Raw genomic sequence first — 26,985 nt, forward strand, 5'->3', positions numbered from 1 at the left:
ACTAAGCAAATATGCAAGAAATTAAAGCAAAAAAAAAAAAAAAAAGCAAGACAAACACAAGGAATTTATAGTGGTTCGGTACCAACCATGCAGCTACATGCACTCTCTAAGACTTTCTTCTTGAGAATTTTACTATAATCTATAACTCAGATTGCAACTCAGTTGTTTTTTGAGTTTCAACCAAACTCAATTAATTTTCTTAGGTCAAGCAACAAAAATATATAACTAATTGTTTTTCGAGTTCACAAACAACTTTGTTGATTTTTTCAGGTCAATCGACCAAAATCTACAACCGATGGTTTTCTGGATTCACAAACAACCCAGTTGATTTTCTAGACAATCAACTAAAATCTTCACAATCCAATTTCATGTTTGGATGGATTTTTCTCTTAAGTTTTAAAAACTTTAGCAAAGAATAGAAAGAAGTAAATGTTGTTACAATGAATATATCTCCAAAATGATAAATTCAAAATAATAAATAGAGCTAGACTCTATTGGTTGACTTGATTGCTTTTGAAGGTGCTTCAACAACTCTTGTGATGTTGAAGATGTAATCGTTCAGCTCACAATGAAAACTGTTAAATGATTTACTCGTTGAAGCTCTCTATTTTACTTTCTCTTTTCTTTTTCTAGTAAAGTTTTCTTTGTGGTGCTTGAGCTCTTCTTTTTCTTTGGTGTTTCTTTGCATTTATACTCTTTGAAAAAGGTTGGAACATTTTTCTAGTTGTTAGATAGCTAATAGAGCTATTGTGAGATGAAAACACCGTTTAGACTTGCAGAAAAATTAGCTGTTACTATTACCCGACATAAAGGTATCGACTTGCCGTTTTCTGAGGTCGACTCGAGATTTTTAAAAGTCGATTTATAATCTTCAGGAGTCAGCTCGAGTTTACTTTTGCTTCTAATGTGCTTTATCTTTTGTCTGTGGCACTTGTTGAGTTGGCTCTCTTAGTTCAGGGTCGACTCATCAGATGATTGGGGTGGACTCGTCACTTTCGCAGGTCAACTCTTTAACGGACTAACTTTTACTGTTTTCTGTCTTTCCACTATGGTTGTTCTTAGTTCGACTCATCTCTTTCTCAGGTCGACTCCTGTTTGTCTAGAGTCGGCTCATGAATTTCATAGGTCGACTCGCCAACACGATGATTTTCTCAGCTCTCTGTCTTTTTTCTATAGCCATTATGGGGTTGATTTGCTTATGTCTGGGGTTGACTATAGTTTGTTTGGAGTCGGCTCGTAAAATTTATAAGTTGACTCGCCATTAAGATCAATTGTTTGGCTTTTTGTTTATTCTCTGAGGTTGTTCTGGGTCGACTCGTGATCTGTTGGAATCGGCTTGTAAAGGTGCATCAGTTAGCGACAGTGTGTCGGGGTCGACTCGTGCAAGTTTGGGGTCAACTCTTGAGGTAACTTAGGGTGAAATTTTCTGTTTTGTATGTGAGCTTCGAAGAAATTTTTTCATAGCCTTTTCGAGTTACCTTTTTGATATGAATTTTCAGATGGATGATCTTCTTTTGAGAGTAACTAAAGACTTTCTTTTTTACTTTCAATCTGAAATTTATCACTTAAACTCAAAAAAAATAGATTAGTCAACTTTTGACTCAACTATTTTATATCATCAAAATCAACACTTTAGGATCAACATCTTCTAATAGTGGCCATCGAGCACTATACAATACTCTACTGTGCAAACCTCGCACTACAAAAGATCCATGCTCACATATCAAATACTAGAGGTTTCATATAAGACAAGATGAGCTACAGGCTCTTGTGGATTTTTTTTGGATAGCTTAACATGCATTTAACAAATTTCTTTTGAATTTTTGGATAGTCGAACCCTGCCATACGCACATTCAACATTTTCTGGTTTTGATTTGGTCAGGCTCGAACGGAGCTCGTATAACGAAAGTGGAACCTGAAGAGGTAGCTTGGGCTCAATTTGAAGCTTATTTTCCTGGAAACAACCAGGCTTAACCAATTGTTAGAGCTCTACCTATAAACAAGCTGATCTTGAAGAGTTAAAATAGAACCTCCATCAGGTCAAGAGGAGATCTTGTCCGGTTGGTAGCATCAATAAACACCGTGTGCATGTAAAGCAATAACGAAAGTCGTCTTTGGTCCATTCCAAAAAAAAGTATCCTGTCCAAGCTAAATCCTACTTCCTCCTCTCTTGATATCAAATAGATAATATTCATCGAGCGTCTGACAACATTAGGGTAATTCGGTTTTAAAGATCTCATGTGACCATCATATGATGGAGTCCCGTGAGCCCAGGTAAATAAAGATGGACGGCGGGATCACATTTAAATTACTTGCTAAAGTTCAGGGACCAAATTGTAACTTTTTTAAATCTAAAGGATACTGAGTAAAACTGGCTCTAAGTTGAGAAGAGTTTAAACAATTTTTCGTCTTCATAGATCAATTCGTGGTATTATTTTTCGCAAACTCCATTTTCTTTACAAAATATGGGTAAGAGGACATAAAGAAATAGAAAGCAGGAGCATTTACACAAGATCATGCTAGACATCAAGTTCTTCTTCGGGCATAAAGAAAGCTTTGGCATAAATAGCTCTGGTCTTTTGTAACAGTTATACAAACACACATAAATGACACATGAATCTTATAGATTATAGAAGTAAATAAATAAAAGTTCATAAATAGCCTCGGCCTTTTGTAACAATTATGCAAAGATACATAGATGACATATGTATCTCATAGTTTATAGGAGCAAATAAACAAAAATGTATGTAATTGAAAAATCTTTCCTTGCTAAGCAGCTCTACAACCACGAACACAAAACCATTGCAAAAACAAAAAAAGAAAAAAATAAACAGAAAAATCAAAAGGAAAAAAGAATAACCCAGGAACCAAGTTTGGAAGAGGCTTTCCTCCATTAATATTGATCTGTGATATAACTATCAATTTATGTTACCAAGCATTGGCATTTTTTGTTTTTTTTCTTATTTTGTTGTTCTTTTTGTGCTTCACCATCAGAATAAGTTGTTTTATAAAGCTTTCTGCATGAATGGAATAGGCCAAGGAATTAAACTGGTTCTAGGGCAACGTCACCTGATGGACCAGATCAAATCAAAGCAAGGAAAACCCATCATTGCACTACACCAACTCTCTCCCACCCAAAAATGCACCTGGCTCTCCTGTCCAGTGGAGCCCATATAAATTATGGCATTCCACCGAAGCCAATCATGACATCTAATCCACTTTATCCCCATCTAACTTCTTGTTTTCTCATCATAAATTGCTTCCATCGTCCTCAAAGAATCTCCACCAAACGTGTGTCCAAAACCAGGGTGGGTCCGTCCAACCTGTCTCTCGCAATATATTCTAGAACCGTTATCTTTGCGTATAAAAATAATAATGAGAGCACCAACCTTGCCATTTATTACACTAATGCTCTTTGAAGAATAATAATGAGAGCGCCATCAATTGGCATATAAAAATGATGGAAGAATTAAATTATTCACGTCAAACACAAGCAACTAGAAACACAACATTTTGAATCACATATATTTTATTTGAATGCCTGCGAAACAAAAATATTAAATAATTTCATCCTTTTGATTGTTTTTCATAAAAAGAGATGATTCTCTACCAATTGTGATGGTAAGATTTTCATATAAAAATTATTAATTATATATTTTTTATTTACCTTTTGTAAGAATTTTTTTATTTTGTTTTAGTTGATATGTTCGTGCATGACCGGAGATCAAACTACTATTAACGGATCAAGCCTATCTTAAGTTGTTTTCGCCTCCCTACCTCTCATATAAATTATTATCCTATATTTTCTAATACAAACAACTTAAAACCTATCATTTATGATTCACTATTATAAATCTTCACAACCTATTGATAATGGAAGAGGAATGAGCGCAGTATATGGGTGGTCTAATGATTAGGATATTCTACATAATGTTGCAAGCATTTTAAAGCAAACAGACAAAAAAAAGTATATAAAAATTTTAAAAAATATTTTTGTATAAAAATTCTAGAGGTTAGATTGATATCCTCATTTGGTACTGCACACTCTTGCTTGTATTTTCATCCTCTTGTATTGCACAAATTCCTCAACTATGATGTAGGATCTAAGTTGGTCGGTAGAATAACTATATATCCAAAGAACTTTCGTCAAATTTTCTTGATGATATTATTTTTTCGAATTCGAGTTGTATCGCAAAAGAGTGATTGGTCTTTCTTTCACAACATCGGCCGTTAGATTGCTTTCTGCATAGATCTTAAAGTACTCTAAATTTCTTGATTCATTCATGCTACAAATTCCGAAATGACTAGTGTGCAATTCAACGGTTAATTCATGTGAAGAGAGGTGAATTCTTCTTTCAAAGGATTCAACCCCTTTCTCACTCTTTCCATGGCAAAAATCAAGAGTGAGCATGGTAATTCATGTTTTTCTTCTTTAAAAGGAAAACTACATGTAACTACCCCAAAGGTTAAGCATTTTTATGGAAAAAGGTAACAAGATGTACTTGGCCAACATTAATAAACACAATCCTACCATTACCTCTCTTTGCGTATGAAACAGGTACATGTATCATCATTTGAACGCATTTCTTCCAAATATTTCTAAAATCCATATAAACCAGTCTCTCTCTCGAGTCAGAGAACACTTCTCGCCTTCCCATTTCACACATATAGCGACCCGAAAGGCGACCTCCGGAGCGGGAGGAGCAATGGCCACCGCCCGCGGCGGCGCATCCCCAGCGAGGCGGGAGAAGGTCCGGCGGATCTTCGAGCGCTTCGACGCCAACGGCGACGGTGGCCTCGACAGGTCCGAGATGGCCGCCCTCGTTGCCGCCGTCAACCCCAGTGTCCACTTCACCCCGGCCCAGAACGACGCCATCCTCGACGAGGTCTTCCGCTCCTACGCCGACTTCGTCCCTGACCCCTCCGTCGGCCTCTCCCTCGCCGGCCTCCTCCGCACCTACGACGACGGCGCCGGCGATGTCGACCGCGACTTCGCCGCCCTCTCCATCCTCGACCCCGAGACCGACCCGAACCCTAATCCTAGCCCGGCTGGGGACCCGGATCTCGCCCCCGATCCCCACCCAAGGCTCGCCCCCGCTTGGGTCTCCTACCCCAACCACGGGATCGCCCACGAGAGCACATGGAGGGTCGTCGAGGAGTTGGAGTTCGCCATCAGGTCTCGAATTAAGGCTTCCTGTTCCAATGTAATCGCTAAAGATTCGATCTTGTTCGATGGCTTCTCGGATAACGGCTGGTCCACGGACCTCAGCCGGGAGTTGGATCGAAGCGGGGTATTTGTAAGGGACGAGAATTGCATGGAATTCAGAGCTTTCTTGAAGCAATTGAAGGAGATCAGGGACAAGGTCGACCGGGCGCCGACGATGGAGGAGGCCTTCGACGGCCACATGGCGATCGGAAGGACTTTATACGATCGGAAGCTGTTACCGGAGGCTCTGGAGAGCTTCCGGCGCGCAGCGGAGTTGAGGCCGTCCGACGTTCGCCCCCATTTCAGAATTGGCAACACTCTGTGGTTACTTGGACGGCCGTTGGAGGCTAAAGAAAGCTACTTGATTGCTCTGGAATCGGCAGAGACTGATTCAGTCCAGTGGTCATCTCTGCTCCCACAGATACATGTGAATTTAGGGATTGTGATGGAAGGGGAAGGGCTATTGATCAATGCTAGCGAGCAGTACCGTGAGGCTGCCATCCTCTGCCCGACCCATTACAGGGCTCTGAAGCTCTTGGGTAGTGCCTTGTTCGGTGTGGGGCAGTACGCAGCTGCTGAGAAGGCATTGGAGGAGGCGGTGCTCCTCAAGTCAGACTATGCTGATGCCCATTGTGATCTCGGGTCAGTTCTCCATGCCATCGGGGATGATGAGAGAGCTGTGTTGGCTTTTCAAAAGGCAATTGATCTGAAGCCGAACCACTTGGATGCACTCTATAACCTGGGAGGATTGTTTAAGGACGTCGGTCGGTATCACAGAGCAGCAGAGATGTATGGAAGAGTTCTGGCTGTCCAACCAGACCACTGGAGGGCCCAGCTCAATCGAGCTGTCTCGATGCTGGGTGCAGGGGAGGCAGAAGAGGCGAAGAAGGCACTGGCTGAAGCTTTCAAGATGACAAAGCGGGTGGAGTTGTACGATGCAATTGTCCACTTGAAGCAGTTGCAGAGGAAGTCTCAAGTTGATGGCTTGGGTTGGGTAGTTGTTGATGCTGCCAAGTTCAAACTGGCAAATGAGAAGACCACTGACAGAAAATGTGTGGCTGATGCTCTTTGGATCAGAGAGATACAGAAGATGACCAAACTTGGCCGCTGTGATGTAGCTCTTTGGAAGAAAGAGATGGAGGGAACTGAGGTTCCGGTCTCTTATGCTGGGAATGGGGTGCCACAGAGATCAATACAGAAGGCTGCATTGGAGGTACTTCTTCGCAAGCTTCTGAGTAACCTTAAAGTTGAATCCTTTCAAGGTTCTGTCAAAGCCATTGATGAAAAAATATGGGCAGTTCTGGATGTTGCCGGTTCTGGTAAGGTGGATCTTGGCATGTTCTTTGCAATCATAGCACCGATATGTGCAGGCCCGCCAGAGAAGCGCAAGCGTGCTGCTTTTGATGCTCTTTCATGGCGCCCCATGAAAAATGAGGCCCAAGGCCAGATAGCAAAGGTGGATTCTTCTGTTTACTTTAGGTACTTAAGGGTTATCTACTTTTGTTCTCAGGGGTTCACTGACCTGATGGAAGTGCATGGAGGAGAAGAAGAGAATGCAAAGATTTCATTCCGAGAGTTTCTTGCTATGTTTGATGATATGGATCATGGTTTTGGGATATTAAGTACTTTAGTAAAGCTTGAGGCTGGTGATAGAGTGCACCAGAGCAGATATTCTTGTGCCGTTTGCCAGTATCGAATCAGTGGATTGATGTTTAAAGAGACAACCTCCCGATTCTGTCTGTGCTCGAGTTGTTATAGTGAGTGCAAGGTGCCATCTGCATATGAAAAAGAGGAATACAGGTTCAAAGAGTGCCAAATTGAGTGACTACTGGTTTGCTGCATGTACATCCTTCATTTCCTTCATGTAGATAACAATTCAAGAATTAGTTGTTTTTAAAAGAAATTCCGTATAGTTATTTCCTTGGCTTGAATTTAGAACTCTAGAAATAGGCAAAATAAATTTTCTTGTGAAGGCAAATTCATAAAAATTCTTGTTTGAGAGGTTGATTGAAAGGTGAGAAGGGAGAAAATTAATGAGGTTCCTTAGTACTGTTTATGTGCTGCAAATGACTTGTCCTTGCTTATCTATTGTCGATTAGCTTAATTGATTCATCCAAGTGTTTATCAAAAGTCTTAATATCATTAATATGAGAGTTGAGCTTTTCTTTGGAGCATAGAATGACTTTTTATGAATAGTTTCTGGGATATATGTACCTGCAACAAATGCTGTCTTAAGTATCTACAGAAATGTTCTAGATAGGTTTATTTACTTCTACTAGAGAAAGACCCATGAACCTGCTTTTGAATTAGGCTTTGGTTTCTTCCATTTATGGGTTTGCTTCTTTCTCATCATAATGTTCATTAAGCATATTTTGCAATGACAACGTAAGTTCTATCCTTTTCTAATATTTTTGTTCTTTACAAGAATACTTTACATGTTGAGAATCTAATTCTTTGTTAATTAATGCAGTTTTAATAGCATGGAAAAGACTACTCCAGTTTCTTTGAAACTCTAAAATCTAGAATTTACCTTTTGATCCAGTATTGCATTGTGTTCCAAAATATGAGTTTCCAATAATGGGGCCTAAATGCAAATGCCTGAAGATCCGAAACCTTCACACAACTAAGCTGATCTCTACCATGAAAAGCCGCTGAATGGATCAGATTTTGAAATCCAAAATGTATGAAATAAATAAAACAATGTCATGAATCTTGACTATCAGACTCTTTTAATGGAGTGTGGTTTACAATCTCAGTGCTATCAAGGAATATAGACCTTCTTAAAGTTGCAGAACTCTACATTTGTATAGATCCTCAAGGATGTTCTTTTCATGTGCCACCAACTGAAAATGCTACCATGAATCATTAAGATTAATGACTTGAAGGTTAGAGAGTGAACTTGGGGTCAGTGATGTGTGTCGTGTGCTTGCATGTGTGTGTGTGTGCGTGTGTGCATGGGTGGGGATGCAGGGGGAGGAGGAATGCAGCCTTAGAGTGGATTGTTATTGTGAATAGTGTTGTATTGCCCGGTTGCCCCCTCATTTCTACAAGCTACCTATATTCTGTAGATATGCTTAGAAATAAACTAAGTGTTTTTGATGAAGAAACTGTATTGGTGGAGGGTATTTAATTGAAAATACTTAATTTGTATTTATGAAAGTAAAAGAGAACTAAGATGGCCAATAATGGAGATGGGTGACTAAAAGATCATCTCTCAATAGATTGACTTTAGCTTTCCATTTTGAGGAGTAAATGGTGCAGTTTGATAGGGGTAAAGTTATACTAATAAATCTAATTTCTGGGAAAGGCCTTATGAGCTACTTGAAATTCTGGAATTTTCCTAGGTGCTGTGATAGAATGTCAGTGAAGAATGAGTATTGGAAAGACACAATAATGTATGCAATTCACCTTGGGTTTATTATATGTACGCCAATGATAATAAGTGGTCTGGGCATAAATGCAGTATCAATACTATAATACAATGAACGGATAGTGCTTACAATTAATTTAGAATAAGGTCCTGCAAGTACAGCTAGCTTTTTATTTACTTATATGTCTTATTTTTACAGGATGTAAAAGTTTACATTAAAAATGTTCCTTGGATAATTATGCTACCTTCTTCCTATTATTTTATGACAGTATCAATTATGCTATGGGCTATTTGTTATAAGATTGTTGCTGGTTTAGATGGGTGACTGTGAAACAGAAAGGAAATAAAATGTCTCCACTTTTGAATATTTATTCAAAAGTTAGCTATGATTTTATTTTATGACTGATTCTTCAATGTTATGTTGTAGATTTCATGGTCTATTTCTTGTTTTCAAGTTAATTTACTCTTTCCAGTTGATCTTGAGTTTAAATATTGATGAATGAAAAATGCTAATCAACATGGTTATGTTGCTAAGAAAACGAAAATAAACATGCAGAAGGACAACGGGACAGCTAAAGCATGTAGGTGAAATGTTAAAATAATGCCAAAGCTCTGACCATTAGGCCTTAGTGTTTGCAGAATAAGGTTATATCTGATAAGAATTTGCATTATCTGGTAGGTTGATATACTAGGAATAGGTTTCTTGTAGAGAAGTGAATATTTGGGATATATTTCGTGTTACCATGGTTCATTCTCATCAATGGATAAATACTCACTTCTTGCACCTTCAACTTTTGGACATCGATATCGATTAGCTTTTATAACAAGTCATCTTCACAGATTTGAGCCCAAAGGTTTATCGATCTACCGAAACCAGCCTCCTTCATCGATCATGTTTCTGTAATTACAGATGAATCTTTCACATGACAGAAGGCACATGTGCTCCAGAATGTTTGAACATTACTATCAAGCTTGCTATAAGATCTGGGTATCTTCACACTCTCTTTGATTGCTTGTTTTATATACTTTTCATTGGCAGTCAATACACACCTTGCTACATGCAATGAAACTCTTGCCCAAGGTCATTTTGGAGACGGCCGAGAAGATTAGCAGATAACATTTGTGGATGATGTTCGTCAGCCTGAGAATTCAAGAGGCTTCGGCCTTTAATGATCGATTTCGTCAGCTAAAGCTTTCGAGCCAAAGAACTTTCAAAAACAGGTTGTGTAAGCAATCTCTCCACAAATTTTATGGCGGCAAGGATGGAAGGAATGTGTCAGTATACATCTATACTTCATTTGGTAGCTTGTCATCATTGAGTTAGAAAACTTCTGGGTCCCTTGTCTTTGGATGCTCTGCTTCTCTGTGGTGGTGTTTGGCTGGGAGCTGCTTGCTTTTATTACAAAGGACATCAATTTGGAAAATTGATGATACCTTCTATGCTTCATCAGATCAGACGAAAGCGATGACGTTCTGTGCAACAAATCTTCTTAGAAAGGGAGGAGGGTTTATCGGCTCAACTTTGTTCTTCACCTGGGTTCCTTAGCAGCTAGGTTCTTGGGCTCATTCCGGCCAACCATCTATCTTCAGTGGATGCTTAAATCTTAGGGAACCAGTTTTGTACTTAGTCCTCTAAGGGCACCCTTCGGTAGGTTCCACTCTTCTGCGTTATATCGGGCGCTGGGAGAATCATTGTTTTCATTTGGATTAGGATCTGAAACATTTGATTTGCTTGCGATCCATGTATACCAACTGTACTGGAGTTTCTCAAATTTCTCAGAGTTTAGAACAATGCTGCAGGTCTCCATAACAAGACTTATCAGTCGGAATGAAGATATGATCACTGTCTTACCAATCTAGATGTAAAAAACTGCATACAGCACCTGAGGATATGCACAAGTTGTCATTACATGCCTGGATGGTTAAGGTTTACATGCAGCACCACTCATTGCTATTAGAATGGACCTTTGGAACTTTGTGACATTCTAGGGAATCTGATTGCAGGAAACACTGCTTTGCTAAGTTTCATGAACAGCATGAAACTATGCATCACGTAATAAAATGTCAGTATATTACGATATAACCTGTAACAGAGAATATTCAGACCTAAATGGTGCCAAAATGCGCAATGGTTTGTTACCGTACTTGAGGGCTTTCATGCCTCTTAAAACTAGCGGGGGCGCCAGAAAAGTATGCAGACCAGCAACATCTTTTAGCTAAAGCTTTCCATGAGTACAAATTTCCATGTACCATAAAAACGTATTTACACGTAATCAGCTCCATACATCACAACAGAAACCACATCCTATGCAGCACTTCGAGATTGAAAGTATTGACGATATCAATTGCTTGGTAATACATCAACATTATGGAGTTTACATCCTTATTTTTGAGGACTCCAAAGCCACGTTATTTGGCAATAAGGAAAAATACTTCAGAAGACAGAAGATTGTCTCTGCAACAAGGATTCACAGGATGCCCATGTGGTGGACAGTGCCCCCTGTTCCCCCTGGTCCATGGAGGGTGTAGGTCTGATCAGGAACAACCTGAAGAACACCTGGTTTCTCTGCACAACCAAATAAATTTGAAAAAAGAATGATTAGATGATTCACATGCAAAAAAAAAAAAGACTCACGATATTAAACAAATTTAACAATAAAATCACCACTTAATTCAGATGCAAATTTGGAGGTGCCAATCCTTGGCCTACCTTAACCACATAAGGGCAAAAGCAAGCAGCCTCAAGATTCCGATAACTTAGTTTGATATAGAAACAAGACAAATGCTCGCCTCAATCTTTTTGGCCATTTTTACCTAGTAGAATCAACCTTGAGAAAGGCCAGAAGAGTGACAAATTCACGAAAAACAGTAGAGAATCAAACTAGAACAGGAAGCAAGGTAAGAAGCAAGCCAATACAACTTAGAAAATTACTGCAATTACTATAACCTCCAAGGACATACTAAAAAGAAGTGTTGGAAACTTCACCTCGACTTGCAGCCGAAAAGGAAGAAGCTGAGGGATTATAATTCCAAGAAGAAAGGAAAGGCAGTCCTCAATATGGTTGAGGTTGACAAATTGCCCGAGCTTGAGTAAACAAACTCAAAATTGAGCCTGATAGTGAGAAAACCTAAGATAGTAGCTAAGATAGACCCAGAGGTGTGATAGGAACTCTTCCACTTGATTCAGATAAAGCATAGCATCATTAGAGCTAGTGTAGATCCAGGGAGCCAGAAAAAACTTATCTTTGAAAGTCTAGTTCAGAAGCTAGAATTGCAAACTAAGCCCCATCCACATCCCTACCCTCTCAGTTAGATTCAGAAGGATATTGTGTTGAAGCAGTGTACCTTCAAATTCGCCATTCCTGAGATGTACATTGATGAGGTAACATGCAAAGTAGTTCCTTTGAATATTTGCCAAGTCATCCTTGGAAGCCCGAACCTTTGAGATCGAAATGCAGTCTTTTACAGACGATAAAAAAAAGTATCGTCTCGTAAAGGATGGAAAAGAGTTTATGATCAATGCCTCCAAAATACAAGGTAACATAAACCTTGCAACCGCAGCTCAAGCAAAGCAACTTGTTAATGCCTGCAACAAGTTCGTGATAATGATATGAGAACCAGATACCGCTCATGAGAGCTAAGCTCTTGTCCCTTGGTTTCACCAACTGGTTAACCGAGATCGAGATTGAGAGGAAGTCGCCATCATCGTCGTTAACAAGGATGGCCAGAAGCATCCCTACCACAAAGTCCAAATGCGAAAGTAGGGCAAGTGGTTCTTTGAGACCTAGGAGCAAAGAAGATCAAGGATAGAAACCATCTTCAAGCAAAGCTAGATGGTTCAGCTACAAAACGGAGAAGCAGGCATTTTCTACCTTCCGTTCTGATTTAATGGAAGCTAAATCTCCTAAACAGGAGAGCCTTGATCCAGAAGGATCTTCGGACTCGATGTGGACTATTTTGGCCATTATGGGTATGCTGCACAGAGTTCAGGAGCAAAATCCACCATATCGAAAAGCCAAATTATAAGCCAAACTTTTGGAGGTCATAGTTTAGTCATACGACACCCAATTGAGATGATCTTTTTTTTTTTAAATAGGATAATATTTTGAGATCTACAACTTAGTCAACCGCTAAAGAGTTAAATTAAGCCAAAATTCTCGAAACCTACAATGGATCGGTCAAGCTGGAAATTTTCTTTTTGAAAAAAATTTTAATCGAGCATATCTCCCAATCAGTGAAGAATTAGAGAGCAACATAAGGCAAAGTTCATGTAGAATTCAAGATCTACCTCTTAGACAACTTTAATTGTTTCATGATCATTTCTATTAGTCATATTTATTTTTGGAGATTCAGTCCTATTCGAACTTGGAGAGAAATCTTACTCGAGTTGTGCAAGAAAGAATTCCTAAAAATTCCTAAAAGAGAAGGTAAGACTGAAATCCATAATTGATGATGAGAATTTGATGAAGACAAAAGATTCGATTCTACCTCTGAACCAAAACAGAACTATCAAGGTAAGATCCATGGTGGTAAAAACACCGTCGAATCATGAGATGTGATGGTCAATGATTCAAGACATAAAGACAGAACTCATTAAGAGACACAAGTAGGGATGGTGTTAATAGCTGTAAGCCAAACAAGAGAAATGGAAGATATGAGAAAGGCAGTAATTTGAAGGAACTGGAGAAAGCTGCCCAACCTTCTCAAGCCAAAGAACAGAAATCAAATAGATGCTGTAGTCTACCTTCACCAAAGAATGATATAAGAGACAAACAAGGGGATTGCAAGGTGTTGCTGGAAATTGGACCCAGGGGCCGCCGCGAACCAAGGGGGGAGGAGCTCCGCCGCAGGGACGGTGGACGGCGGTGTGCCGGCTGGTGGCGTCCTCCTTGGAGAGAGAGAGAGTCCTGCAAAAAAAAAAAGCCGGTGGCCGGGCTTTCCGGCGCCGGCCCTCCGATGCTTAAGTCAGAGGGGGCTAATATGTGGGGGGGAGAAAAAGAGGAGAATGTTTGTTCTTCATGTGTGTATTTGTGTTTGTGTTGGTCCCCTCCTCCTTCCCCCAGGTTCCCTTTTATAGAAGGGTATTTTGTTACCTGGGAGGTGACAGGGGATTTGTCCTTTTTCGTGATAATTGAGCACGATTTGGCTCATTAATGGCGTAGTGGAGAATAAGGCCGAATCAGACCGGAGTCAGGGAGTTGTCGCGGTTGATCAGACCCGTTGGAGTGGTTGAACCGTCAGCCGTGGTGGGCCTGGAGTTCGTAGATGGTAAGTGCATTAATTACCGAGTGAACCGGCGGTCAGGGAGAGCCATACGCTTTGATGGTTCAGTGATCCGGAGATCATCTTGAGCCGTGTTCATTTAATGACTGAGTGCATCGGAGACCTGAGGGGGTCTCATGCATTAATGATAGGTCGTGCCGAATACCTGCGGAGATCTTGTGTCTTGATGGCTTAAAAGATGGTGGCAGGTTGTAGTGGAGTTGTCAGGTCCCTTAGAGGGTTAGGCGGGGACTGAGTTTTTGGCTAAGGCACGGGCCCGGCCCGGGTTCCGAGCCGAGCTGGTTACCTAAGGGAGTGTCCTGTGGCGGGGTTGCTTCTGGTCGGCTCCTTCTTGCCGAGCGCCTCTATTCGGCGCTCTCTGGTCGGTGCTCTCTAGTTGAGCGCTGCTGGTCGGCGCTCTCTGGTCGGCGCTCTCTAGTTGAGCGCTGCTGGTCGGCGCCCCTTTTGGTCGGGCGCCTCCGAGGCGGCATGACTTGGGGTTTTTCCCCCAACACTACCCCCCGACTTCCGAGTTCTAGCTGGCTACCAGCTTGAGCGCGGGAAGTAGTTTTAGTTGGATCATTACAGATTCTGAAAATTTTAAATTATTGCGCGTTTTGAATCATCGGGCGTTTCGAGGTGCCTTTAGTAGGCGGCGTCTCCTCTTTTCCGAAATATCTCATTATTGGGATGCCTTCTCCGAAGCGTCCTCGCGTCGTGGGCTCATGATGGGGCTACTCGATCCGGTGGGGCGCTTCGGTGTTCGAAGCGTCAACCTAAATTAAATGCGGCGCTCTGTCTTTCGGGCCGACACGTGTTGTTATCTAAACGAGATGCAGCATTTTTCTTGCTGATCTGGGCCGTTGGGGAGGTCTATATAAACTCTCCCCTGGTCTCCCGTTCCCTTCTTATTGCCTTCTTCCTCCAGCTTTTTTCAGTCCGAAGTTTTCTTTCTCCGGCGTCTTCCGCAGGTCCCCTTTTCTCTCTTAATCTCTTTCTTCCTCGTAATGGGTTCTATTCCGAGTGAAGTCGAGTCCACTATGAGCGTCCTGGAGGTCGAAATGACCGAGGAGTGGTTTTTTCCTCTTCAAGGATTCCGTTTGGAACCCGCCAGGCGGGGGGATCGGGTAACCGATCCTCCGGTAGGCCGAATTGGAGTGTATCTAGAATCACTCTGGGCCGGCCTACGATTTTCTCTTCACGGCTTCGTGAATGAGTTGTTGACGGTATACCAACTGGTTCCGGCACAACTCGCTCTAAATGCCTGGAGGACAGTGATCGGTTTCCTGTCGCTGTGTTTGCTGCACGGGATTCCGACCTCTGTCAACGTCTTCCGGCGGCTTTTTATTTTGAAGTCGAATCCGGGAGACGGAGAGTGGCTCTACATCGCCCTTCGGGCGGGCCGGCCACTCTTTCAGGGTGCCCCTTCGTCTATTCATGACTGGAAGAAGAAATTCTTCTTCCTGGGTTCTGAACGGACGTGGGGGTATGACCCTAGATGGAGACCGACCCAGCTTAGGTCTATCAACAAGCCCCCCCGGCTTTCTCCACGTGAGCAGAGGATCATCGACACCATCCGCAGCCTCGGGGACGGCATTTTACTGAACGGCCTCATAAGTGATGACGCTCTAGTGAACGTGGTCCTGAGCTCGGCGCGTCCCCATGGTAAGAGTAACGGTAGTGTCTCTTTTATTTGTTTATTGTTCTCTGTCTAATCCTGCTCGTCCTTGCAGATATCGCAAAGATGGTGACCAAGAGCGAGGTCCTCTACGCCCGATTTCAGAAGAGGGCAGCCGAGCTCTCAGGCGAGCCGACCGAGCCGAGGAAAAAAGCGAAAACCTCGGCGACCCCGGCGACAGTAGTAGCCGAGGCGGGCGCTTCTCGGCCCGCGCACTCCGACGCTGGTCGGAGGGAGGGCACGGATTCCAGGGGCACAGGCCCCCGGGGAGCTTCGGCGGTGCTCCCGTGCCCGGTGCCCTTGGCGCAGATTCCTGGTCAGCAGGATGCCCCAGTTGCCGACCAGGGGAGAAGTTCCGCGGGTCTAGCGCTTGCGCGCCCCGCTCCAGTTTTGCGGCAGTCGGATCGGCCGCCTGCCCGACCCCAGCCCTCTAGCTCCGAGCCGGGGAGCAGCCAGGGGGCCTTGGGGTCGGCTCCGCCCAGGCCAGCCGAAGTTGGCCTTCCGGGCCCGTCAGGCTCGGGGGAGCGGGTGCCTCACGCACCCGTCTGGTCGGTGTTCGAGGGCGATTCAGCCCTCGATAACCCTTAAGTGGCGCGCGAAGTATTTCGGGTCGCGCTGCTTCCGGCCGACCAGGTGAAAATACGGTCCATGAGCTACAGCACTTTCATGGACGCTACTCTCTGCAACGCCGTCCGGGTAAGTTAGTTTTCCCGTCGGTATAATTATAAAAAGTTTTACTTTTAGTTCCTCACGTTTTTCACGTCTCTTTTGCAGCACTTGCACGAGACGGAGACGCTGATGCACATTGTGCAAGACTACCGGGAGCGGGCCCGGAGGCATCAGCGGGGACACGAGGAGGCCGAGGCGAGGTGCCAGGCCTCCGAGGCCGAGCGCCAGGTGCTCCAGGCAAGGGTGGGAGCGGCCGAGGAGGAAATTCGGGCTCTAACCGCCGAGCTCGATGAGGAGAAGGGCGCGCACACGCTGGCGAGGTCCGAAGTGCGCGCCGTGGAGGCCCGTTTGGCCGAGGCCGAGCTGGTGCTGGCTACCCGCGAGCAGGAGGTGGGAAATGCCCGCCTCAGACACTTAGAGCTTGAGCGGGAAATAAGAAACCTCGAGCGGAAAGCCGCATATCACGAGGCTCGGGAGCTCGAGGCTCGGGAGCAGGCTCAGAGCGCGGTGAAGCTTTTCCGGGAGTCGGATGAGTTCCGTGACCTTCTAGAAGAGGAAGGTGTGAATGGGCTGATCCAAGGCTTCAGGGATTTCCGCAACCAACTGCGGCGGCTCTTTCCGGACTTCGACGTAGACCTGCTCAAACCGGGAGCAGGGGTCGAAAGGTCGGAGGCAGAGGCTTCGGAGGCTAACCAGGGAAGTCTGCCCAAGGCGGTCCCTGAAGTCACCGAGGCTGCCTCGAAGGCTGCTCCTGTTACTGCCGAGGCCGCCGAAGAGGAAGCCCCGACCGCAGAGCCGGCCGCTTCCGAAGCTGCCGAAGCCGAGCCTTAGTGTAGTAGTTTTTTTTTTTTTTAAGTCGGGATGGTCCCCACACTTGTAAGGGCCGAGCCCGAGCTCTGTACTTAGCCTACGGGCCTTTTTTGAAATGAATATACACGTATTTTCCTTATATTTGCGATGCCTTATCTTTGATAGGCTTAGGTTCCTCTGCCTGGATCCTCTTTAGGCTCCAAAGGCATGGGCTCTATGGCCCCAACTTCGTCCGCCACAGGACTTGCGTTTAAGCTCGGCTTGCCAAGCTCCATTGCTCGGTCCTTCGACCAGCAATATAGTGATGCTTACGCTTAGGGTGTTTGGGCTCGAGAAGTCTTTCCGAGCCTAGCCCAGAATTCGGCCGAGCCCTAGGACGGTCGCTAGGACTTGAATTTTTTAGCTAGTGAACCTTGAGTCCGAGCCTCGAGTTGCCGGGGTGGACCGGATTCTTTTCCGACGAACGGGTTGAATGCTCGTCAGCTCGCGACGGGGATTCACCGAGCCTAGTATAAACTAAGCTTGCTGTTAATCGGTGTACGTAGGAAGGGCGAGGCCGGGCGATGATTGGCCCGACGAGGTACCTTGACGTCAGTCGGGGGTTTATTCAGATAATTAATCAGGGATGAAAGTAAATTGAGAACGTAGACATTGAGTGGGTACCTGGTACCGTGAGCGTTCTTACGCCGAGGCGACTGAAGACGCTCCTCTGCTCGGAGTCCGTTCTTTGAGGACGTCGGCAGAGAGAGAAAATCCAGAAATAGATAAGATAATGTAAGAACATTAAATAAATGGGTACCTGGTACCGTGAGCGTTCTTACGCCGAGGCGACTGAAGACGCTCCTCTGCTCGGAGTCCGTTCTTTGAGGACGTCGGCAGAGAGAAAAAATCCATGAATAGATAAGATAATGTAAAAACATTAAATAAATGGGTACCTGGTACCGCGAGCGTTCTTACGCCGAGGCGACTGAAGACACTCCTCTGCTCGGAGTCCGTTCTTTGAGGACGTCGGCAGAGAGAAAAAATCCAGGAATAGATAAGATAATGTAAAAACATTAAATAAATGGGTACCTGGTACCGCGAGCGTTCTTACGCCGAGGCGACTGAAGACGCTCCTCTGCTCGGAGTCCGTTCTTTGAGGACGTCGGCAGAGAGAAAAATTCAGGAATAGATAAGATAATGTAAGAACATTAAATAAATGGGTACCTGGTACCGTGAGCGTTCTTACGCCGAGGCGACTGAAGACGCTCCTCTGCTCGGAGTCCGTTCTTTGAGGACGTCGGCAGAGAGAAAAAATCCAGGAATAGATAAGATAATGTAAAAACATTAAATAAATGGGTACCTGGTACCGCGAGCGTTCTTACGCCGAGGCGACTGAAGACGCTCCTCTACTCGGAGTCCGTTCTTTGAGGACGTCGGCAGAGAGAGAAAATCCAGCTTATTGCCAACCACAGACTTCCCGCTGATCATGAACAGGAAAACGAGCCGAGCTCGCTTGGTCGATGAAGACCGCATCCCAATGTATCGGGGCATCCCGACCGTGGTCGAGGTAGGAGAACGAGCCGAGCTCGTTGGCTGAAGTCGATGAAGAACGAGCCGAGCTCGTCGGTTGAAGTCGATGGAGAACGAGCCGAGCTCGTTGGCCGGTGAAGACCGCATCCCAACGTATCGGGGCATCCCGACATATCGGGGCATTTCGACGTCTCGAGGCATCCCGGCCGTGGTCGGGATAGGAGAACGAGCCGAGCTCGTTGGCCGATGGAGAACGAGCCGAGCTCGTTGGTTGAAGTCGATGGAGAACGAGCCGAGCTCGTTGGCCGATGAAGACCGCATCTCGACGTCTCGAGGCATCCAAACGTATCAGGGCATCCCGACGTCTCGGGGCATCCCGAAGTATCGGGGCATCCCGACGTCTCGGGGCATCCCGACCGTGGTCAGGATAGGAGAACGAGCCGAGCTCGTTGGCCGATGGAGAACGAGCCGAGCTCGTTGGCCGATGGAGAACGAGCCGAGCTCGTTGGTCGGTGGAGAACGCATCCCGACGTCTCGGGGCATCCCGACGTATCGGGGCATCCCGACGTATCGGGGCATCCCGAACTATCGGGGCATCCCGACGTCTCGGGGTAGGAGAACGAGCCGAGCTCGTTGGTCGATGGAGAATGAGCCGAGCTCGTTGGTCGATGGAGAACGAGCCGAGCTCGTTGGTCGGTGAAGAACGGGTCGCGGACTCATGAACATCTTCAGGGAGTCCACGTAGGTACTTCGTCCCAAAATATGGAGGCATCCCGACCGTGGTCAGGGTAGAATAATGAGCTTATGGTTGAATACTGAGGACCCCCTGGGGTTCTACTGGTAGTACACGCGGAGATTTTTAGAACTCCAGCTTCGTGGAATGGGAGTCCCATCTAGGGACTCTAGCTTGTAAGTTCCGGGTCGGCAGATGCGCGTGACTCGGTAGGGTCCTTCCCAATTCGAAGCTAATTTCCCTTGCTCAGCTGGTCGGGAGGCCTCGGCTCTTCTGAGGACAAGGTCCCCTGCTTTGAAGGATTTGACCTTGACCCTGGCGTTGTAATACTGAGCTGTCTTCTGCTGGTACCTCGCCATACGAATTCGGGCGGTCTCCCTTGTTTCCTCGACCAAGTCGAGGTTACTTCTGAGCCGCAAGGAGTTGGAGCTGGCGTCGTGATGCTTGACTCTTGGAGAAGAAAGCCCGATCTCCAGCGGGATGACAGCTTCCGTCCCATATGTCAGATTGAAGGGAGTCTCGCCAGTGGGGACACGGAACGTGGTCCGGTAAGCCCACAGGACATTGTATAGGTCTTCGACCCATTGTCCTTTAGATTTGTCGAGCCTGGCTTTGAGCCCCTGCAAAATAGTACGGTTTGTTACCTCGGTCTCTCCGTTCGTCTGAGGGTGTGCGACCGAGGTGAAGCGGTGGTCAATGCCAAGCTCGGAGCAGAATTCTCTAAAGTGAATGTTGTCGAACTGGCGACCGTTGTCGGATATGAGGATGCGGGGGAGCCCGAATCTGCAGATTATGGACTTCCAGACAAAATTCCGCATCTTCTGCTCGGTGATCCGGGCGAGAGGCTCGGCTTCCACCCACTTTGTGAAATAGTCGATGGAGACGACCAGGAACTTTCTTTGCCCGGTAGCCAGTGGAAATGGCCCGAGAATGTCAATTCCCCACTGGGCAAAAGGCCAAGGGGAGTTGATTGAAGTTAAGGGAGCCGAAGGTCGGCGTTGGACATTGACGTTTCTTTGGCACCGGTCACATCTTCGGACGAAGTCCACAGCGTCCTTCTGGAGTGTCGACCAATAGTACCCTTGGCGCAGAATTTTATGGGCCAATGCTCGTCCTCCCAGATGGTTTCCACAAATCCCTTCGTGGACTTCGCGCAGGGCATAATCAGCCTCCGTTGGGCGAAGGCATCTGAGGAGGGGAGAGGTGAAAGATCTCCGATAGAGCTCTCTCTCATGCAGTATGTACCGGGTGGCGGAGCGCTTTATTCGGCGAGCCTCTTGTTCATTACTGGGGAGGACTTCATCTTGCAGATAGCTGATGAGCTCGTCCATCCAGCTTGGTTCGTACTCAATGCAAAGGGCCTGCTCGGGCTCCTTTGTACTGGGCTTTTGGAGATACTCAAGTGCTGCCGCCTTGGGGAGCTCGCTCATGCGGGAGGACGCCAGCTTTGATAGCTGGTCAGCCCTAAGGTTCTCCGACCTGGCAATATGTTGGATGTGGAAAGAATCCAAGGTCGAGGCGAGATTCCGTACCTTCTGGAGATATTTCTGCATTGTAGGGTCTCTGGCTTCGAAGTCACCCATGATTTGGTTGACGACGAGCTGAGAATCGCTGAAGGCCTTCAGGTCCTTTACTCCCAGCTCTCTGGCTAGTTTGAGCCCGGCGACGAGTGCTTCGTACTCCGCCATATTGTTGGAAGCAGGGAATTCGAGGCGCAAGGCTTGCTCAGCGACCACCCCCTCCGGGCTGGTGAGGATGAGACCTGCTCCGCTACCCCCCGAGTTTGAAGAGCCATCGACGTGCAGAGTCCATGTCAAACTCGGGGTCTGCTCCGTTGGTGGTTCAGGCTCGGGCTCGACCTCATCCGGTATGGTGCACTCGACTATAAAGTCTGCGAGCGCTTGTGCTTTGATCGCCGGTCTGGGTCGGTACTCGAGGTCAAATTCCCCGAGCTCGATGGCCCATTTAGTGATCCGGCCTGCACGGTCTGATCTTTGCAGGATCTGCTTGACTGGCTGGTCGGTCAGCACAGCCATTGTGTGGGCTTGGAAGTAGGGCCGGAGTCTTCGAGCTGAGATGACCAGAGCATAGACAGTCTTCTCCAGCTTCGAGTATCGGGTCTCAGCATCCCTCAAGACCCGGCTGGTGTAGTATACTGGCTTTTGGAGTTTGCCCTCCTCTCGGACCGGGACCGAGCTTACTGCTACAGGGGAAACGGCCAAATATAGGTAAAGAAGTTCACCCTGTTGAGACTTTGTGAGCAGGGGAGGGGAAGCCAGAAGGTGCTTGAGCTCTTCAAAAGACCGCTGGCACTCGTCCGACCATAAGAAGTCTTTTGGCTTCTTGAGAGCTGCAAAGAATGGGAGGCAGCGCTCGGCCGAGCGGGAGATGAATCTCCCGAGGGCTGCAACTCGGCCCGTGAGTCGTTGTACCTCCTTGACCGTCCTGGGAGGCGTCATTTCTTGGAGGGCTCGGATCTTTTCAGGATTCGCCTCGATTCCCCGCTGTGTAATGATGAAGCCGAGGAATTTGCCAGAGGTGACTCCGAATGCACATTTGGCCGGATTGAGTTTCATTTGGTATCTTCGGAGTGTGGAGAATGCTTCATCGAGGTCGGCCACATGATCTTGCGCTACCTTGCTTTTTACCAGCATGTCGTCTACATAGACCTCCATGTTCCGGCCTATTTGATCTTTGAAGATCCGGCTGACCAGCCTCTGATAAGTTGCCCCGGCATTCTTTAAGCCGAATGGTATCACTTTGTAGCAGTAGGTTCCCCCGTCGGTGATGAAGGCCGTTTTTTCTTCATCTTCTGGCGCCATGCGGATCTGGTTGTATCCGGAAAAGGCGTCCATGAAGGCTAGGAGCTCGTGACCCGAGGTGGAGTCCATGAGCTGGTCGATGCTGGGGAGTGGGAAGCTGTCCTTTGGGCAGGCTTTATTCAGGTCGGTGTAGTCCACGCACATGCGCCATTTTCCGCTGGCTTTTTTGACGAGGACCACATTGGCGAGCCACTCCGGATAGGATATCTTCCGGATAAAGCCAGCTTCAAGGAGCTTATCGACCTCCTCGGCTGCGGCTCGCTGTCGCTCAGGGGCGGCGCCTCGCTTCTTTTGTCGCACGGGCTTGCAGGTTGGCTTTACTTGAAGCCGGTGGACCATGATCTCTGGATCTATTCCCGGCATATCCGCGGGCGACCATGCGAAGACATCCATGTTGTCTCGCAAGAAGTTGACGAGGCGATCCCTCTCGTACTCATTGAGGCCAGAGCCGACCTGCACAGTTAGTTCGGGAAAGTTCTTGCGTAAAGGAACTGGGATTAATAACTCACCAGGCTCTACCCGCTTTTTCTGAGGGTTGACCCGTGCCTCCAGAGTCTTAGTTGGGGGCTGGTCGGTTGCTGGGATAGGCACCTCGGCTGGTCGTTTTGCCTCGTGGGTCGCCAGGTAGCATCGCCTTGCTACCATTTGGTCTCCTCGAACTTCGCCAACTCCTTGGCTGGTGGGGAATCGCATGAGCAGGTGGCGTGTCGAGACTACTACTCGGAGGGCGTTGAGACTTGGCCTTCCGAGGATGGCATTGTAGACCGAGGGCAGACGTATCACGAGGAAGCTTGTCCCCACGGTACTTTCACGGGGGGCGAGCCCGGCTATGACCAGGAGGTCGATCTCGCCCTCTACTGGGACCGAATCCCCAGTAAATCCAACTAACGGAGCATTCATCCTCCGTAGCTGCTCTTTTGTCATCCCCATTTTACAGTAGGCATTAAAATACAAAACATTCGCCGAGCTTCCATTATCGATCAAGATGCGTTTTACATCGAATTTATTTATGATCATGGAGATGACCACGGCATCATCATGGGGAGTTTCAACTTTCTCTAAATCATCATCTGAGAAGGAGATGGCTTCCGAGGCGCGCAGGCGCTTCGAGGAGGTTCCTTCCCCTGGAGCTTCTCCAGCCGAAGCCCCGCCTCGGATGGTGTTGATGGTGCCAGCGATGGGCCTGTTGGCATTTGGACCCTCAGGCTGAGCGGCTCCTTCGGCTGGCTTCTTCTCTTAATGCCGGCCTCGCACGAATCGATCAAGCACCCCTCGGCGGATGAGTGCTTCGATTTCGTTCCGGAGCTGATAGCAGTCCTCGGTATCATGGCCGTGATCCCGATGATAATGGCAATACTTCCGGGGATCACGCCGGGTTCTGAAATCTTGTTTCGGAGGTGGGAGCCGGATGCAATCCCGACCCTCAATCTCCATGAGGATTTCAGCCCGAGGAGCAGTGAGGGGAGTATAGTTTTCATACCTCCCTTCGGATGCACGAGCCCGTGGTGGAAACCTCGGGCGAAGCGGTGACCTTTGCTGAGGCGGTCCCCGTAACCGGGGTGGACTCTTCAAGCAGGGCGGATTTTTAGCTCGACGCGGGGACGGGCTTCTGGGTTGGTCACGTTCCTCGCGGCGTCTCTTCTGTTTCTTGGGGTTCTGCTCAGCCCCGCTCCGCCTAACAGCCACGGCTTCTTCAGCCTTGGCGTACTTCCGTGCCCGAACAAGCATCTCGGTGAGGTCCGCAGAGAAATTCTTCTCGATAGAGAAGAGGAACCTGTAAGACCGGGCTCCAGTTTTTAGTGCTGACATGGCAATTGACTGGTCAAGCTCCCGGACTTCCCATGTTGCGGCAGTGAAACGGTCCAAATACTCCTTGAAGGATTCTCCCTCCTTTTGTTTGATATCAAGGAGGGAGTCCGATGTCCGCCGCTGGGGCTGGCTGGCGGCAAAATTGCCAGCGAATTGTCTGCCGAGCTGCTCAAAAGAGGAGACTATACTTCGCTTCAGCCCGGTAAACTAAAGCCGGGCCGGTCCTCGGAGTGTTGCTGGGAAGGCCTTACACATCATGGCCTCCGAGGCTCCTTGTAGGGCCATTAAGACCCGATAGCTTTCCAGGTGGTCGAGGGGGTCAGCCCTGCCGTTGTAAGGCTCCACCTGGGGCATTTTGAACCGCAGTGGGACTGGTTCGTCCTCGATCTCCGGGGAGAAGGGGGACTTTGTGGTGAACTCGAAGTCACCATCACGTCCTGATTTCCTTCCGTGGAGTGCCTGGATCTGGCGCTCCAACTTCTCGACCTTCTTGTCGAGTTCATCATTCTGGAGGACCGCTGCGGCGGTTCGTTCGGGTGCAAGTTGCCCTGGAACCGACTCAGCCTCTGAAGGTTGTGGCCAGCCTCCAGGGCCTCTGACTGGGTGTTCTCTCCAGAGGGAGGCCTGGACTTGAGAGTCCTGGCCTTGAAGGGGGAGCCCGCTTGTAGGGGGCTCTGGTTGAACTGGAGCCGGAGGAAGTGGTGCCGTCGGGATGCCCCAAGGTTGCAAGCCTTGGACAGCGGTAGCCAAGGCTTGCACCTGTTGCACCAGGGCGTCAAACTGCTCCGGCCGAACTTGAGGAGTTGTCTCGGCCGGAGGCGGCGAGTTTCGGACAGAATGTTCAGGACTAGGTGGAGGACGTCGAGAGGTGTTGGAAGCCCCTTTACTCCTTAGCTTCATGGCAGCGACTCGGGCCCTTCCTCTAGCGCCAACTGTTGCTGGAAATTGGACCCGGGGGCCGCCGCGAACCAAGGGGAGAGGAGCTCCGCCGCAGGGACGGTGGACGGCGGTGTGCCGGCTGGTGGCGTCCTCCTTGGAGAGAGAGAGAGTCCTGAAAAAAAAAAAAAAAGCCGGTGGCCGGGCTTTCCGGCGCCGGCCCTCCGATGCTTAAGTCAGAGGGGGCTAATATGTGGGGGGGAGAAAAAGAGGAGAATGTTTGCTCTTCATATGTGTATTTGTGTTTGTGTTAGTCCCCTCCTCCTTCCCCCCAGGTTCCCTTTTATAGAAGGGTATTTTGTTACCTGGGAGGTGACAGGGGATTTGTCCTTTTTCGTGATAATTGAGCACGATTTGGCTCATTAATGGCGTAGTGGAGAATAAGGCCGAATCAGACCGGAGTCAGGGAGTTGTCGCGGTTGATCAGACCCGTTGGAGTGGTTGAACCGTCAGCCGTGGTGGGCCTGGAGTTCGTAGATGGTAAGTGCATTAATTACCGAGTGAACCGGCGGTCAGGGAGAGCCATACGCTTTGATGGTTCAGTGATCCGGAGATCATCTTGAGCCGTGTTCATTTAATGACTGAGTGCATCGGAGACCTGAGGGGGTCTCATGCATTAATGATAGGTCGTGCCGAATACCTGCGGAGATCTTGTGTCTTGATGGCTTAAAAGATGGTGGCAGGTTGTAGTGGAGTTGTCAGGTCCCTTAGAGGGTTAGGCGGGGACTGAGTTTTTGGCTAAGGCACGGGCCCGGCCCGGGTCCGAGCCGAGCTGGTTACCTAAGGGAGTGTCCTGTGGCGGGGTTGCTTCTGGTCGGCTCCTTCTTGCCGAGCGCCTCTATTCGGCGCTCTCTGGTCGGTGCTCTCTAGTTGAGCGCTGCTGGTCGGCGCTCTCTAGTTGAGCGCTGCTGGTCGGCGCCCTTTTTGGTCGGGCGCCTCCGAGGCGGCATGACTTGGGTTTTTCCCCCAACACAAGGTTTAACCAAAATACCACTATCAGTATTTATGGTACAAAACAAGCCCATATGGCCTAAACTGATATGCAGGAGATTTTGTAAACCTCGCCACAAACATGACGCTCAGCTGTACATCCACGGGCAATTCAATCCAGCATTGCAAACGATTGGATATATTCCAACAACAGCATATAACTAAAGCTTCTACTCAATTAGAAGACGGAGGAAAAAGAATTAACTTTACATAATGTTTCTAACTGAAAAAAATGCCTCCGTTTAGAACTTATGAAGATACCGCTAATCAAAATCCAGAACTTTCCTCATTTCAATCCATTAAAAGTCTCAACTTTAACCAAAATTAACAAAGATTCAGCACCAAGAACGCACCGGATGGAACTAAATGCATCGAAAAAACACAACGATTAGAAGAAAGAAGAGAACTCACTCGACAATTCCTCGACTTGCTTCGGAGTGAGCTTGGCGGAGAACCCACTGGCTGCGTGCTTGTAGTGGTAGATCACCGTATCCTTCGCCTTCTCCTCACTAATCATCACAACGAAGAGAGCAGGGAATATCTTAACCCTAACCCTAGAAATTGACAGAGCGACTGGAAAAGGGCACGGATCGAGACCTGCCGACGACCGGGGCGAGGGTCCGAATGTGGAAGGCCTCGGCCTCCTCGTTCTCTGGCCGGTCAACGTAGACGATGTGGACGGCAGCGTCGCCGCCCTCCTCCTCCTCCGCCACCTCGCCGGCGGGCTGGCCGGGGGTCTTCGTGGGTTCCTCCGCCATTAAAACCGAGGGCAAAAGCAACAAGACGAAGACGGGAACGCGGATCGACGGGGTTTTCCTCACTGCTCTTTATCACAGGGTAAGAATGAAAAGGAGATGCGTCGGTAAAATGGCAGCGATGCAAACGGTTTGCCGCTGTCCGCATAAAATAAAAAATATATTATATGTTATGAAGGATGAAAATCCAGCGAATAGTATCAAGGTGGGGAGTAAAATATTGACTCTGCCAAATCATCAATCTTGGAATCAAACGACTATCGTTCATCTCCAAAAAAGAAGTCATCATGTCACATGCTAAATAGGTTGCGTTGGATGCCGCCACAACCCACCATTTTAAAGATGGACAATATAACAATAATTCATAATGCAAAACCTTTATTTTATTTTATTTTATTTATTAATATTATTATTTATAATAGTGGCTCATAGT

At 47.2% G+C, this 26,985-nt stretch overlaps 2 protein-coding genes across 2 annotated transcripts; one reads left to right on the forward strand and one right to left on the reverse strand.

Annotated features, from left to right (window-relative positions):
* The first annotated feature begins 4,611 nt into the window (after window positions 1-4,611).
* LOC103711268 (uncharacterized TPR repeat-containing protein At1g05150-like) lies at window positions 4,612-7,251 on the forward strand. The gene has a single exon (XM_008797351.4). It carries the CDS (start codon window positions 4,707-4,709, stop codon window positions 7,029-7,031), a length of 2,325 nt encoding a protein of 774 aa, XP_008795573.2. The 5' UTR covers window positions 4,612-4,706; the 3' UTR covers window positions 7,032-7,251.
* Window positions 7,252-10,786: 3,535 nt separating this feature from the next.
* On the reverse strand, window positions 10,787-26,685 carry LOC103711267 (subtilisin-like protease SBT3.17). Its single transcript, XM_008797350.4, has 3 exons — window positions 26,395-26,685; window positions 26,209-26,306; window positions 10,787-11,142 (listed from the first exon to the last, which is right to left on the reverse strand). Exons 1-3 carry the CDS (start codon window positions 26,553-26,555, stop codon window positions 11,045-11,047), a joined length of 357 nt encoding a protein of 118 aa, XP_008795572.2. The 5' UTR covers window positions 26,556-26,685; the 3' UTR covers window positions 10,787-11,044.
* Window positions 26,686-26,985: the final 300 nt, after the last annotated feature.

The sequence above is a fragment of the Phoenix dactylifera genome, unplaced genomic scaffold (genome assembly GCF_009389715.1).
Source record: "Phoenix dactylifera cultivar Barhee BC4 unplaced genomic scaffold, palm_55x_up_171113_PBpolish2nd_filt_p 000167F, whole genome shotgun sequence".
Classification (NCBI taxonomy): domain Eukaryota; kingdom Viridiplantae; phylum Streptophyta; class Magnoliopsida; order Arecales; family Arecaceae; genus Phoenix; species Phoenix dactylifera.

What these genes read in the sequence shown, in the direction of transcription:
- LOC103711268 (XM_008797351.4), top strand. Translation starts at nt 4,707, where the DNA reads ATGGCCACCGCCCGCGGCGGCGCATCCCCAGCGAGGCGGGAGAAGGTC.
- LOC103711267 (XM_008797350.4), bottom strand. Translation starts at nt 26,555, where the DNA reads ATGGCGGAGGAACCCACGAAGACCCCCGGCCAGCCCGCCGGCGAGGTG. An exon ending in CTCGCCCCGGTCGTCGGCAG is followed by an intron (nt 26,307 to 26,394) that starts GTCTCGATCCGT and finishes TGTGATGATTAG; the next exon opens with TGAGGAGAAGGCGAAGGATA. An exon ending in GCAAGTCGAGGAATTGTCGA is followed by an intron (nt 11,143 to 26,208) that starts GTGAGTTCTCTT and finishes TTGGTTGTGCAG; the next exon opens with AGAAACCAGGTGTTCTTCAG.